The sequence below is a fragment of the Leuciscus leuciscus genome, assembly GCF_965113295.1.
Source record: "Leuciscus leuciscus genome assembly, chromosome: 6".
Taxonomy (NCBI): domain Eukaryota; kingdom Metazoa; phylum Chordata; class Actinopteri; order Cypriniformes; family Leuciscidae; genus Leuciscus; species Leuciscus leuciscus.
Window position 1 is genome coordinate 37839817 of NC_138730.1, and position 15524 is coordinate 37855340.

Sequence of the window (15524 nt, forward strand, 5' to 3'; positions counted from 1 at the left end):
TTGCCTATAAGGTAAACACACATTTTAGGATGGTTTAGGATATTTCTAATGAAAACAGATAGGCCATTTTTTTTTTTGCAGTGTAGCCTAAATAATTGTCTAACTCAGCGCGTCACTGACAAAACATTTTGAAAATAAAACATATTCTATATCTTACCGTTTTCTTCAAATTCTATCCTTCAAAACCAAAAGTATTTTTTATAATATTGGGAAGACCCCTAAACTGGTTATCATTATGCTAGGCGCTATATCTGGGCCTGACACCAACAGCACCTGCATGCAGCAGAGTTAAAGCCTACTTTCATCAGACTTATTCAAAATGGACCGTTTGATCAGCGAGCGAGTCCTTCAGTGTCTGTAATTATACTGTCTATATTGCCAAGCCATCTGCTTAGACGGAGGAAGTGCGTATTAGGCCTATTGATCATTATTCGTGTGAAAATATATTTTTTTGAACACCAGTTCTGCTATTTAGAACACAATTCAAAGCGGAATTATCCTGCGCCAAGCAATCCTCGCTGTAGTTAAAACATTAAAACAGCATTCAACAGAAAAGATGTTCAAAAACAGCGTATCTACTACAAATATTTATATTTAACTTCATATAAAAATATGAATAAATTATTAAAATATAACTTTGAGATAATGATTTAATGAAATTTCAGTGAAAATTTCAGGGCATATTTAATCTAAATGTGTATACCAGATGTAAAACAGTTTAAATCAATCTGTTTACTTCATTACTTTGCCCAAAGAGTGAGTATGCATGGTCTAGTGTCCATACGGTGCGAACATATAGGCTATATATGCCTAGTTTATTTTTTTTATAAATCCCTATATCATATGTGTGTGGAAAATTGCGTACGCTTATATATCAGGTCCCTTGACTTTTACTTGGCAAACCACTTTCTTTTCTTTGGAGCCATTCCTTGCATGTTTTGGGTTTTGTTGAGAAGTCTACTTTCTGATTTTATTTAGAAAACCATGTCCCTGCATGGACATTTTTCAGAGGTCTAATGATTTACATATTATTCCAGATATTTAGAAAAAATAAATGTTTATACCGGTTCAAAAAAGACCTAGTCCTCAAGAGTATAACGACTATTGCCCAGTCGCCTTAACCTGCATTGTGATGAAGTGTTTGGAGAAGATCATAGTTAGGACCATCTTGATCCTTATCAGTTTGCCTACAAAATCAATAGGAGCACTGATGACGCTATCCTTACTGTGGTGCATCATGCTTTAAAACATCTGGATCCTAGAGGATCCTAAGGCTTAAGCCAGGTTGTTCTTTTTTTATTTGAGCTCTACTTTTAACTCTGCTAACTTTGTTACATGGAGTAGAGAACACAGTCTTGTAAATAATGTTAGAAAAACAGAGGAAATGATTTTTAGGCAACCACTCATCAATCATGAATGATTAACAACAAGCCATTTAGATAGGTTGCTTCGTACAATACTTAGGTTTGCTTATTGATGATAAACTTTCACGTGAGGTGTTTCATGTCATTGTGTTGTGTCGTGTTGTGTTGTGTGTTATGCTTTGCTCCTTCTTTTCCGCATGCTCATTGTTTCAGAGGTCCTGTTCCTCATGTGGAATATTTTTTCTCATGTTGGCTTCATCCTTAATTGCTTAGCTTCCATTTAGACCAATTACATGATTTTGTTAACTGGTAATCCCAAATCTAATTTTAGGCACTTCAGTTATAATTACATTATTACAGTTAAATTATTTAATTATGAGGCATTATATCTGTTAAATGCCTGTTAAATTATATCGGTGAAATGCCACTTAATTGTATGACCTAATATGTTGGAAAAACACTACACTTTCCACAAGTGTATTTCACATCACTGTACTTCCGATTTCACATCATGTGTTTTCATAACTACAGATTGGAAATGAAAGAAAGGTCATTTAACACTGTACAATTCTTGTACTTTATCTGCTTAACATGTTCATAAAATCTGATTTCATGTGTTTTAATTCCATAAACCACCTACCATTCTGCAAAAAGATTTTAGAATAATCATTTAAAAGCAAAACAACCACTAATAAATAGTATGGGAAGAGAATTTGCCAAGTGTGTTTTCAAGTAGTTGTATAAATTTGAAATGTGAGTTTATACAGTGACACTGAACTCCCATATACCAGAGGAGCCTGTGATCTGACAACATGTTTTAGAGTTTAGAGTTTAAATCTTGAGTTGACAAAACACAAATTGATATTGTTTATATTTGAAAAAACAATAACTTATCATTCTCTATAAATGGAAATATAATTTAATATTATTTGTATTTTATTTTTTTACAATATTTTATTAGTAAGTATAATGTAATCTTTTGTTATTTTCTGTTGATGCCATGTGACAAGCTTTTAATCAATCTCAAGCTCATTTAATGAACTGGTTTTCCTGCAGGATAGTCTCCACTTCTCTCCAACTCCAAGCAGCCTGTTTGAGTCTGGTAGGCCCATATTTTGATTTACAAATTAGAACACTGCTCCGATTGGAAAATAAATAAATAGTAAAACCAAAATAGTACTATTGGATGACCAATTGAAGAACACTGAACACCCAAAGGCTTTGTTCACATTAGTGACTGTTGTGTATTGGGAGAGAATATGCTCCTGTATGTTTTCAGTTACTGGTACAGCTTATTATTATTGACAGCATTCTTTAGAGTTTAGAGAATCTCATAAAAACACAAAATGAAATAGTTTGTTGTTTTTTTAAAATAATATTTTGATGATTTTACAATCTTTTTTAAAACAGTAGGTATAGTGCAATAGTAAGTTGTTTTCTGTTGATTGAGAGTTGATTACTGTATATGCTATTATATTTTGTTATTTAATCAACTGGTTTTCTTTTAGAATCTCAAAGGACTTTACATCAATATAAGCTGTCAGTCATACAGAAGTATAAGAGTGAATGGAGCTTCCTGTCTGGTAAAGAAGAGTCATTGCCACTGATCATTCAGAAGAAGAAAAAAGGCAGCTTTGAGAACATCAGCGTTGATATGTTATTTCAGTCAGGCGGTTTAATGACCGTTATTCTCCAAGGCGACTCTGGCAGTGGCAAATCCTTCATAGCACTGAAGATCATGTTGGACTGGGCATCTGAAAGGTTATACTCTGGACGTTTTGATCTAGTTTTCTATCTGAGGTGTGAAGAGCTGATGTGTATTTCTGAGGAGATGAACTTAATTGAGCTCTTGAGCTACAGCTGCAGTTTAACATCTGATCAGATCTCCCAGATGTTACAGCAGTCACCAATGAAGGTGCTTTTCATCATTGATGGATTTGATGAGCTGAGACTCACACAGGACATTTATGACATGTCACCAAACACTGATCCGCTTCAGAAAGCCCCACCTGAGGTCATTCTTTGTGGCCTAATGAGAAGGTACCACATCTCTGAGTCCATACTGCTGGTCACCACCAGATCTAAGAACACTGTGAACAAGATGCTGAAAGGACAACAGTGTTTCTCTGAGATCATGGGCTTTTCTGCAAGTCAGGTGGACGGGTACTTCCAGAAGTTCTTCAGAAAAGAGTTTGACTGTGTAAGAGCAAATGAAACCCTCCTCACTGCCTGTTCCAAACCTGTTATCTGCTGGATCATCAGTGAGATGTTCAGAGTTGGTGCAAATGTAACAAGTGGACTGGAAACCACCAGCTCCATCTATGTTGACTTTGTGTCCACTCTACTGAAGCATCACTGCCAGGGTTTGAGTCAATCAGTCCCGACCTTGCTGAGGAGTCTGGGTCAGCTGGCAGAGAGAGGGATGCTGGAACATCAGGTCTTGTTTGATGAGAAAAGTGTGAATGAAACTGTTTCAGACCCTGATGGCAGTCCATTCCTGTGCAAGTTCCTCATTAAGAGAAGAATCCACCAGGAGACGATGTTCAAATTTATGCATCTCAGCTTTCAGGAGTTCTTCACCGCTCTGTACTATGTCCTTCTAGATGAAGAAGATTCCCAGAGGAAAGTGAGAGAGCTGCTTCACACTGTAGAGAGAGGATGGACTCTGTCCTGTTGGTCTGATAGAGACTTTTCAATGACAGATGCAGAAGTTAGACATTCATTGTGGCTGCAGCCTGTGATTCTGTTCCTCTGTGGTCTCTGTAAGAAAGAATGGATCCCTTCATTCTTTGAAAAGCACAACATGGCCGTCTCTATCAACACAGAATCCCAGATTAAGGAATGGATCAATCAGTGCTCACAGAGATATCAAAATGAACACGTGCTGTTCATTCTCCATTGTCTCTATGAGCTTCATGAGAAAAGCTTTGTTGGGAAAGTTTTGGAAGGTTTAATTTTGATAGATCTGTCAAATATTCCACTGAAAAGGACAGACTGTTGGGTGTTGAAGTACTGTTTACAGTGCTGTGAACACATCAGAAACCTGAAACTCCATGTAACATCTGATGATCTGAAGATGCTTCAGCCTGAACTGTACCGCTGTAAAGAGCTGTGGTGAGCGAAACTTTGTGCCTTTTCTGACACGTCATCAACACATGACATTTTACAGCATTTACATTTTATTTACAGAAATGTCAATACATTCACTTCTCTTGGAGCTCTAAATGTAAATTGTATCTGTTTCAATACTTATGCAATATCACACAAGCAAGAGTGCTGTAGTGCTGAATATGAGCACAGCTGTGATTCAGCCTTGAGTGTAATCTGATATTCAGTATTACAGCAGTCATTATTGTGTGATATTGTTTTGAAATTTACCACACACTGCTTACTCCACAGTCACTGAGAATCACTTTTCTGAACCAGACCAGAGTGAGAGAAATGCTGAGTCTAAACTTATGGGACAAAAAAATGCTTCTATACTTCAATCACTGCAAACACACACAATCCCAGAATTACCTGTTTGTGTAATGAAGATCAAATATGATATACTGGTTTTTTTTGTTGTTTTTTTACTTTCAAAGGTTGATGATGGATCACATTCCAGACGATGTTGTTGGTTTGATCTCAGCTGCTGGTAAAGGGAAGAATCTGTATAAACTCAAGTAATGTATAATTCATTTTAGAATAAAATTGTACTCATTGCCATATTCAGTTGTTCAGTATATTTAATCAAGTTTGTCATATATAATAATGAAATACACTCATTAAATTTTGCCAGTATACAGAAGCCTGAAAGTGAAAGTCTTTTCCATGAAATATTTCTCCCAGAGATACACACTGTGTCAGTCAGAGATGAAGATATCACGTATGAAACTCTAATCACTTTTCACATACAAAATTGCAGTCTCATCCTACCATCTGATGATTATTATAAACCTATACTGATGTTTATATCTGTGAATGCTTCAGGTTGTCTTTTAGCAGATCAGTGATCACATCATTGACTCTAACCTGTCTAAGCTCTGTGGTTTCCACCATCAACTCTGTTGTACAGGTGGACTTTTATCAACATTTGTGAGTAGAAGCTTCATTCTTTCTTTTTCAGATAAACCCCCTTAAGAATGGCTGCCATTTACTATCAAAAATATATTTAAATAATTAGTACACCCAGAAATTATTATTTACTCACCCTTGTGTTGTTGCAAAGCTATAAGACTTTCATTCGACAAATTTGTTTCAGAGGTAAACGAAAGTCTTATGGGTTTGGTATGAGTAAATGATGAGAGAATTTTCATTTTTGAGTAAACTATCCTGTTAAAGATCTTACATCATGATCAGTTGATAGATTTATTAGGTGTTTATCAGATTAATTTCTTTTTTATTTTTATTCATAAAAAATAAAAGCATGTATATCTAAGCTTTGAGCCTGAGAACCAGCATGTCACATTTACTACTTCATCTGGGTTTTGTGTTGTTTAGGGGTTTTGTGGCAGAGGAATCTAGTCTGTTGGTGTTCCTGAAATCACTGTCTGATTTGAAGAAAGTCTGTTTGGAGTTTTTACATCTGAGTCACACATTTGCCCCTGAAATCCTGTCCATCATTCAGGCCTGTCCCAGTCTGACTGAACTCAGGTAACTGCAGTATCTGAGCATTCACAAAGGTTTTATGTCGTTTTATTATTACTATTGTGAAAATTACAAAAATATCTTAACAGTTTGTTTTCCATTTGATTACTCATACTAATTATCATAATAACTAGTTTTTCCCCAGCAGTCATTGAGCACAATAAACCACAAGCGTTTATAGTGGTAGAATTAATGTAGTTCATTTTTAAAATCTTTTTCAGGATAAATTCCAGATATGGATACATGTTAGAGGAGTCCCTGAAGGAATCATTGAAGCAGATTGATTGGACCCTGACTGTGTAAGAGTTAAATATTACACTTGTTTTAGCCATTTCTTTCAGTTCATTAAAGGGATAGTTCACTTTGAAATTAAATTTTGGTATGTTTTAGCTTACCTCAAGGGCATCCAAGATGTAGGTGTCTTTTTTTCCACAGTAGTTTCAATTTTGATATTTTTAGGTCAAACCGTTCTTGTCTGTCAGTCATATAATGCAGGTCGATGGTCACTGTCTCAAAGAGCATGCACAGAGTCCAAATTAAAACAATTCCCCATCGTCCAAATTAAACAATTCTCCATCGTAAGTACACATTGATGGCCTAAGACACGAAACGAGCGGTTTGTGTGAGAAAACGAACAGTATTTATATCTTTTTTATCTCTTGAACACAGCCACGTCCAAGTGATCTGAGAGCGCGGGCGGGTATAGATATATACACTAGATGTCGCCTTGGCTACGGTTTCCAATCTATACCCGCCCGCGGCCATCAATGTGTACTTACGATGGGGAATTGTTTAATTTGGACGATGGGGAATTGTTTTAATTTGGACTCTGTGCTTGCTCTTTTAGGTGGTGACCACAGACCTGCATTATAAGACTGACAGACAAGAACGGTTTGACCTAAAAATATCAAAATTGAAACTACTGCGGAAAAAAAGACACCTACATCTTGGATGCCCTTGAGGTAAGCTAAAACATACCAAAATTTAATTTCAAAGTGAACTATCCCTTTAAGAAGGTTATGTTCTGTAGGCATACAGACAATTATAATTTTGCAGTCATCAAGAGTGTTTAATGTTATTCTCCTTAGCTGGCGAAATTCAGTGTTGATCAAGCCAGATGGGAAGAGATTCATAGTGGAGAAGCTGAAGATGAAGAAAGAAAAGAGTGAGAGCATAAGTAAGCAAATAGTTTTTTTTATTTTTATAATCCAGACTCCTGCCATGGAGCTTGATCTGTGCCTTCATTATGTACCTCATTATAACTCATATTCCTGAGAATAAACCAAATAATCTAGAGAACTGACAACAGTCAAAACATCTGATAGTAAAGCGTTCACTGTTGTATACATGATTAGAAGACCCACAAATGATGTTGATTTTATTTGAGTCTTACCGTTATTATAGTTCTGTTTTAAGCAATTAATATTATAGTTACTTATAAAGTTATTGGCCAAGTGGCAGGAAACTCAGGTTTATTTACCTTGATTTAATTAATTTGTTTTATTTAACAAATCCCACTTTCACTCTTACTTGGTGCTTTGGGATATGTTAATTTTAGGAGTCAGAAAACAGAATATAATCTCAATGTAATATGTAGTTTTGAGTTATTTAATAAATTTAATAAAATTTGATCTGATTTTCTTTGCTTATAAATGTTTTATGTAGGCTAACATATGAGTCTACTTATAAATGGCTGTATCTGAAAAATAATATAACCCCAGTTATTTTGGACAAATGCTGGATGGTTTCACTTGTTCTTAATGGTGTTAAAGTGTTTGAATTGTGTTTTGTCTGACAGAAAGAGAGAGTTCAGATTCTGGGTCTTGCTCATCATCAAAAGCTGAATCATCTTCAGCACAATCAGTGAGTAGAAGCTGAAGAGGATTCTTAAGTTTTTCTTGTTATAACAATTATTATTTTTTGTTTGTGATATTTATGTGGGAATTAATTACTTTGAATCTGGAGATAATTTTGAAGCTATAAAACATTCTACTAAAAACAGTGGTACGGTATTTCATTTAATTACACTCTTTTGTAATCCCATTATTCAGAATGTTTACGTTTAATCTTTTACATACTGTAACATGACATTTTAGAGGATAAAATATACTCTTTATACTTTTCTTTATTTCAGTCCTCAGAAGATGCAGAAGTGTTCACACCTGAACTACTTCAGGGAGATGATAAAGACAAACACAAAAATACATACAGGTATTGAACACTCATCTTATTTTTGGACATTGTTAGAATGTAAGCATACTGTTTTGACTTTATAAAGTTTAAAAATAAAATTAATATTATGTCTTCCAGGTTTGTGTGTCCACATGCTGGTCAGTTTCGTTGCAGTCTGACCAGCCTTGTGTTTGTGATGGAGGGTGAAGGAGAGGTGCTGTATAAAACTGTCTCATGGGATCCTCATGTGTTAGATGGTTTGGGTCAGATGCAGCCAGCCGGACCCTTGTACAACATTGACTGTTTTCATGGTTCAATCTCACAACTGCGCTTTCCACACTGTGAAATATTTTCTGGTACGTGTATTTCTACATACTATAAATATTAATGTTTCACAGTCGTTGACTGTCAAGAATGTATGTAACAGTAACTGATAATTTACACATCAGATAACTTTAAACTACATCTATTGAGGATTAAGTATGTAAATATTTAGCAAGGAGTGAGATGAGAGATCTTGATGATTGCATTGACCAACATTCTACACAAAGTGCTTTTACTGTATAATTAGAAAACAATACCTTTATTTTACCAACAACATTTTTAAATGTATTTTGCAGAGGAAAATAAGGATGGTTTGGCTGTGGCACATTTTGTTGGTGGTAATGTAGAAATAATACAGCCACTCAAAGTGACAGGAACTCATTTGATGATTGACATCAGAGAACTCAGCAGTTTTGGCCTTGTCTGGATAAAAAGTATATTTGGCATCCCCATTAGAGGACAGGTTTTGCTCTTCCTTCGAAATCTAACTCTTGAAAGGAAAAAACTCAATATCCACTTGCTTCCAGAGGATGTTCCAGTATCAGAGGTATCTGAACGTATTGTTCCTTTGTTTTTTTATGCGCTTTCCATTTAAAAGAGTATTATAAAATAAAACACACATTGAACATATTTGTGTATATGCATAATTACTGCTTTTGAATATTGACATTATTATTATTATTGCTTTCCGTGGTGATGTCAATTCATTGTATATATTTAGTTAGTTCCTTGTTGAACTAGAGTGCATTTGGTGATTTGAATATGATGCAGGTTTGTACTGAAAATATTGTGTAAAAGTAGCAGAAATGTTAAAGTAAATTCACCCCTTTTTGTGTTTTGTCTCTCTCTCTCCGCCCCCTTTCCTCAAGGTCCAGAGCAGGCACTGGGATAAAAAATACATTGAGACAAGTTCAAAATGTCACCTCATTCCTTACCAAAAATACAGTCTGTGTTGTCAGCCAGAGGAATGTGAAGTTCAACCAATGGTAACAATATTTATTGAATAACATTTGAATTCCAACTGAATTTCAGCATGTAATAATGTTTTGGGGTAGTTGATGTATGTCCAATTACTTTTTTTAATCAATATTTTAAGTTAAATTATATGAATTCCATTATATACTGTAAATAAGGGAAATATGTATATAGTTCTCAGACGGGTCACCACAGTTTTTCAAAATTTTTAATTCCTTTAAAGATAGCCTTGCATCAATATTTAAAAAAAGTTAAATATGTTAATTATAATGATCAGAATAAGCAATTATTCCATATAGTTCATTATCCTAACTGTGGATTATTAAACTCTAGCAACGTGGACCATTAATATTAAATGCAAAACAAACACCTTTTGACAATTTTATTTTAAGGCCTTTAAATTACAGAATTCTGAGTGAGAACTAACCACCTTATAATGTTGTCTTCATATTGGTGTTCTTGTTTTCAGACTGAAATATTTGAGTGTAATTTTGGCCCAAACTATCATCCCACATTTGAAGTGTTTCTGGATGTCAACATTGAGCAGGTTAGACTGGGTATTTTAGAAGGTGGGAAGGAAGTATGGAACAGACGGCGAATCTTTCTTACAGGTACAGTAGTCATGCAATTCTGTTGTTAAAAGCTTGTGTAGGAGTAAGTGATTTGATCAAATTTGAGAGAGATTTTAAGTTGATCTATAGACACTCCTCTGTGAGAAATGTCATTTCTACAGTATGTCATGATAAACAGACATCCGCTCTTGGATTGCATGCGTAACGGAGGCCAGCTAGTGACGACTGTTAGTGAATGCGGTGTTTAACGTCATTGTTAGTGCACTCGCTTCTCATGCCAGGGAATCTGGGTTAGAGACCGACTCAGAGCAGGGTGGTTAGGATTGGAAGCTGAGTTTTGGAGGCAGAGCATTGAAGAGAGGGGTGTTTTTGTTTGGGTTGATTTCAAATACATTGTCAATCACAAACATTGTCAATGTTTTTGAAATTCCGCTTACCCCACCTTTAAAGTTTTTTTTCACCCCAAAAATAAAAAATATGTTATCGCCCACCCTCATGTCGTTCCAAACCCGTAACATTTGTTCCTCTTCAGAACACAAATGAAGATATTTTACCCTAAATTAAAGATGTTCATAAACCAATTGTGTCTCATCAGAAAATTTTGACTAAACCGCTCAATTCATATGGATTATTTTTTCAATAGCAATTTTTTCCCAAACTTTTTGAAGCATTAAAATTAGCATGGTCCTTATTTTTGGACTTTTTGAAATTGTCTTCTCTCACCCACCCAGTCATCTCCCCTTCATGAGAAATAAAAACCAAATTTCACTGAGATTGGACTACGTTTGGGGTGTCCTCAACAAAATTGAAGTTCCATCTTAAAAACCATAATAGTACTTAATTAATAATTATACAAGACCATTGGTAAATGGTGAATTAAGTTAAAAACGAGAACACAGAACCAGTGTTGTTTAAAATGTTACATTACAATGCTGCTGATGAGAACTGATCTTTGAAAAATTGCAATCTGATCTAGTTTGTGATGACAGTCCGACATATCCTCCGTGGTTGTTGCGTTGCTCTCTATGGAGGGAGATAAATCTGTCCGATTTCAGCAAGAATATCGAAATTCTTACAGGTTCGGAATGACATGAGGGTGTGTAAATGATTTACAGATGACAGAATTTTCATTTTTGGGTGAGCTATATCCCTTTAAGGCTGGTCCTCAGAAGGATAGTGGTTCATTCCCTGCAAGGAATGAGACCTCAAAAGATTGTGATAACAGATTTCTCAGTGATCTTAAATGTCTTTTTGTTTAAATATTTTTTTTAATTATCAGAACCAAGTAAAGGTGTAGAACCTCCTGAACACAGTAGGATCCCAGGTCTGATTTTAATACTGAACATTTCAATTACATGTTTATTCCTGTATTAGTCTCACACATATTTTACACTCTTCTGAAGACTAACTTAAATCATCTTTTGTTTCAATCAGAAACTGAATTTGTGAATGCACACGGAGATGAACTCATTCAGAGAGTTTCATCAGTGATGCCGATTGCTGACAATTTGAAGAGCAAAAAGATGATTACTGGTGAAACGTGGAGAACAATTAAAGCTGCAGAACCACAACCAAAGAAAATGAGACTCTTGTTGGATGCTCTCGACTCTGGAGGAGATTCTGTAAAAGCAGAATTCTACAAACTGCTGAAGGAGAACGAGCCTTATCTAGTAGATGATCTGGAGTCTGGACCCAGTGGACCTTCACCACAGTAATGCTGAGAGTGAGTTTGAGGCATAAAGATCAGCTCCGCTGTTATTATACTGTACATTTTTATAGATGTACATGTTTTAAGTTTCTGTTTTCCACATTTTTAACTGTATATCCAGATTTAAATTACATCGTAATCCCCATTTTTTGTCCCCACTGTATTTATACCTGTTGATGTAATCACTTGTTTTAGCATGTATGATGCTGTTACTGTATGACAACATTGAGTTACTACGAAATGTTTTTATTTGATATTACTGTGGAAAAATAACCACATACAATAAAAAAAAAAAAGTCAAAAAGTTGCTGTGGGAAAACATAATGGGTCATTTTTCTTTTTTCTTTTACATTTTAAAAAGATGAATAAAACATACAAATGAAAAAATAGAGTTAATAATAAACAATATGAAGTACATTTTTTTTAAGAGAAGCATGAGGAAATGGATCTCAAGAGTCACACTGAAACATGCTCTCATATTCACACACTTTAAACACAGTATTGCACATTCATTCCCTTTCCATCGCTATGTGAATTTCATCATCAAATTCATCTTCTCATACATAAAGGTGCCAAATAAGCCTCAAAATTACCAAGAGACCTAACATGGTTAATGTAAACCCATTTCATAACTGTGCACCTGCAAACTTTTTTTAAACACCAGCTCACTGTAAAATGTATACTTTATTTCTGACAAAACTGATTAGAGTTTCTAATTGGTTGGACCAAACTGTATTGATCATTGCATATTTTGAACGTTCAAAAATGTTTAATATAGACCAAGGGTCAAGTCTTGTAAATTTCATTAGAGAAAGCCTAAATTAGGGCCAGATTTAAACATATTCTGCACAAACTGAGCCTTTCTGCAGAGCAAAAGTTGCCATGGTTTTTGAGCTCACATAATAAAAGCCCTTTATTTTGCATAAAAAAAAGATTTTACAGAAACTCAGGATTTGAATGACAAAATTTCTTCAATTTTAATATTATTTTAAACTTTGCTCTAATGATCTGATTCAATATCCCTTTCCAGAATTTAGACAAATGTACAAATCATGATCATAAATGTTTTGTAAAAAAAACAAACAATTTTCTCCTTTACATTGCTTATACCAAAAGCCATTCAATCTCTGACCCCTTGCCACCATCTTAGAAAAATACTATAAAAGCGCTTTCAAATGCAATTTAGTTCAGATACAAATATGAAAAAGCACTCTACTCTACTTTGAAAGTGTGAAGGACAAATACACGGACACTTCAGAGAAAGAGATTCATCACATTCAGTTTTTTCCTTCACATCACATGAGCAAACACACTCTCTCTCTCACACATATAGAAACACAAAGCGTCAAATACTCGTGAGGTTTTCTTGGAAGGAGGCAGAGCGTGTGTTCAGAGAAGAGTCTGTAAGCTCACTTTGACACTCTGTGAGTAGAATCCATTTGTTTAAAAAATCCTAAAATGTTACATAAACTCGAGCTTTCAGAGTTAAAAGCACTGGTGGCGTTTACCCAGATGCTCGCGTCTCCGTCCTATCAGAAGAGTTCAAACTGGCAGCGGACAGCTATTCCTACGAGGAGCTCGGGCAGTGTGAGCAGTGGTGAGTTATTATTACACAAGCGATTGATGACACCTGCGGTATTCTTCAACTGAGTGACTTGTTCTGCGAAATCACATTGTAGATTTTACAATCAGTGTGAGCATACCCACAACTCCCATCATTTATTACACATCATATTTTATTAGGTTGAGTGATGGGACAGATCTAAATGAGTCCATTGTCAACTACAATGCATAGCGATCAGGCTTTCACTGGGCTTTACACCCAATAGCTGATGGCTTCTGGGGCCCTCCAGCCTTTTATTGGCTATTCTTAAAAAAAAAAAAACAGCCAATACTGATTCACAAGGAAAAAAACGTCCGATGGCTGCTTTGCAGTGTCTCGTTATGCTGTGGACATCAGTTGAGATTTTAGAGGATTGGTTTTGCCACATCAACCCCTCTTCAAATAAATTTTGGAAAAAAGAGAGAAAGATGATACAGTTGACATGCTTTCTCTCCGCTCAATACTGTGACCTCTTGTGTTTTCCTCTTATGCTGCAGTCATTTAGTAATTTGGCACTTTTTTCTCAATCATGTTGTTGTAAAGGTAGAAAACGCAGTGTGTGTGTGTGTGTGTTTGCATATAGTTATCTTGGAGAGAGAGTTTTGGACTGTAAGACTGTGTAAAAATGAGAGTGTGTACCATGTTTTTGCGTCAAAGGAAGTGCTTTTTTGTGGGGAAAAGCATGTTTGTTTCACACATGAGTCTGCATTCTTTGCGTGTGTCTCTGAGAGTATTCTGTGGGCGGGGTTGAATATGGAAATTGGGCGGAGCTGGGGTATTTTCCCACGTTAGCGTCTTGGCTCGTCCCCGCCCCCGCCCCCTGTCCTGTAGGATACATTTCATAGGCTGGTCCTGCCTCCAAAGGCGGAGCAAAGCCTAACCTGTATTGAGGTGTTGTTGAATAAGCATAGCTGTCAAAAGCCAACGGATTGGTTGATTCCAGCAGGCCACGGTCTCCAGAATAGTCTGTAGTTTTGGAGATTGGGTTGGGCGGGGCTTGGATTTGTGACGCCCTGGCTATGGTGTTAAAATGGGCGTATGTGTTGTGAGCCATTCGGGAAGTGGGGCGGGGCTCGTAGCGGCCCGGGGGCGCGGGGTGAATGTTGGCCACTGGGCCGGCGGCTGCTGCCGAAACTGAAGCGGGATTCGGTGGCCGGAATTCCTGGTACAGCAGGGAACGGGTAGAGGAACGGACCTCATCATGTGTCGTAGTAGCTCGAACATTGTAATAGCCATTAGTGGGATCCTGAAATGACAAACATATAATATTTCACTGTGATGCACTAGTTAGGGTGTGTCTGGTTTATATACACTGTATAGGTGTGTGGAAACCTCTATATATCTAGACACTACCATTACTAAAAAAATCATATTAACACCAAACCTTTGAGCAATACAAAAATAGTTTCTTGTCTGGTAAAAAATGTTGGACAGCAATACTAAAATACTCCCTCTGTGTGTGTTTAACATTAAAGGTAAAGTGTGTTATTTCTGCACCACTAGCATCAGTAAACGGAATTGGAAAAATAACGACACCTTTCAAGAAAACTCACCTCATTTGTTATTGGTCAGGCAAAAAGATAGCCCCGCCCTAATCTCACAGTATTGGTTGAGCCAATATTGCTGTGTTGGGCTTAAACAGTGAAATTTGAGAGCTTTGATAGCGCCACAGCATTTACAATTTTAGAGGCAATCAACCTACTTCACATTGTCTTTGCATATTAAACTGGCACAATAAACAGTAAACTGGAATTCAAAAAATATTGCACATTTCACCTTTAAGTGTAGCATTCATGTCCATATGCACCTGCTCTGTTTCTTACCTTGGGCTCATACTCCTCCACCTTGGGTTCCTGTGTGTCGCTCTGGAGGTCTTGCTTCAGGTCCATGTCATCTTTGAAGGGCTGGGTGGAGGGAGAGAGGGAGACAGAGGGAAGAAACTAAACCATCAAACGACAAAACACACACACGGAGAGAGGGAGGAAGAGAAGGAGAGAGAGAGGGAGGAAAACAGGATATCAGCTTTATCAGAGTTGGTGAAGAACAGATGTTCTTTAGTTTGTGATGGCAAGAAAGTCTTTCACCATCAGTCATTTTCTCTTTTACAGTTGTGGATAAAATTAAGCAGAAATGGCCCAACAGACCTGACACTTTACAAAGCTCTAAAAGAGGCTGTC

The 15524-nt window shown here is 36.3% G+C and overlaps 4 protein-coding genes across 8 annotated transcripts in view; 2 read left to right on the forward strand and 2 right to left on the reverse strand.

Annotated features, from left to right (window-relative positions):
* Positions 1-2986, forward strand: part of LOC309501540 (caspase a-like) — a 105427-nt gene extending 102441 nt beyond the window's left edge. Inside the window, exon 6 of one of the 2 annotated variants that reach the window (XM_082173718.1) lies at positions 2421-2983. In XM_082173718.1, the coding sequence (XP_082029844.1) occupies positions 2421-2483 (63 nt within the window). In that variant the 3' untranslated portion in view covers positions 2484-2983. Of the gene's footprint in view, positions 1-2420 lie in introns of both variants that reach the window. The other variant, XM_082173719.1, reaches the window with a different exon arrangement.
* LOC309501370 (uncharacterized protein) overlaps positions 1-12051 on the forward strand; it is a 220324-nt gene extending 208273 nt beyond the window's left edge. Inside the window, exons 39-40 of the mRNA XM_082173409.1 lie at positions 11316-11360; positions 11471-12051. Coding sequence (XP_082029535.1) covers positions 11316-11360; positions 11471-11751 — 326 coding nt within the window. The 3' untranslated portion in view covers positions 11752-12051. The remainder of the gene's footprint in view (positions 1-11315; positions 11361-11470) is intronic.
* The window catches only part of LOC309501505 (uncharacterized protein), a 177353-nt gene that overhangs the window by 47075 nt on the left and 114754 nt on the right, over positions 1-15524 (reverse strand). The window lies entirely within an intron of this gene.
* LOC309501419 (kin of IRRE-like protein 1) overlaps positions 12631-15524 on the reverse strand; it is a 39089-nt gene continuing 36195 nt past the window's right edge. For 2 of the 4 annotated variants that reach the window (XM_082173523.1, XM_082173522.1), the window contains exons 14-15: positions 15171-15251; positions 12631-14593 (exon numbers count right to left, since the gene is read on the reverse strand). In XM_082173523.1, the coding sequence (XP_082029649.1) occupies positions 14039-14593; positions 15171-15251 (636 nt within the window). In that variant the 3' untranslated portion in view covers positions 12631-14038. Of the gene's footprint in view, positions 14594-15170; positions 15288-15524 lie in introns of all 4 variants that reach the window. The other 2 variants (XM_082173521.1, XM_082173520.1) reach the window with 1 other exon arrangement.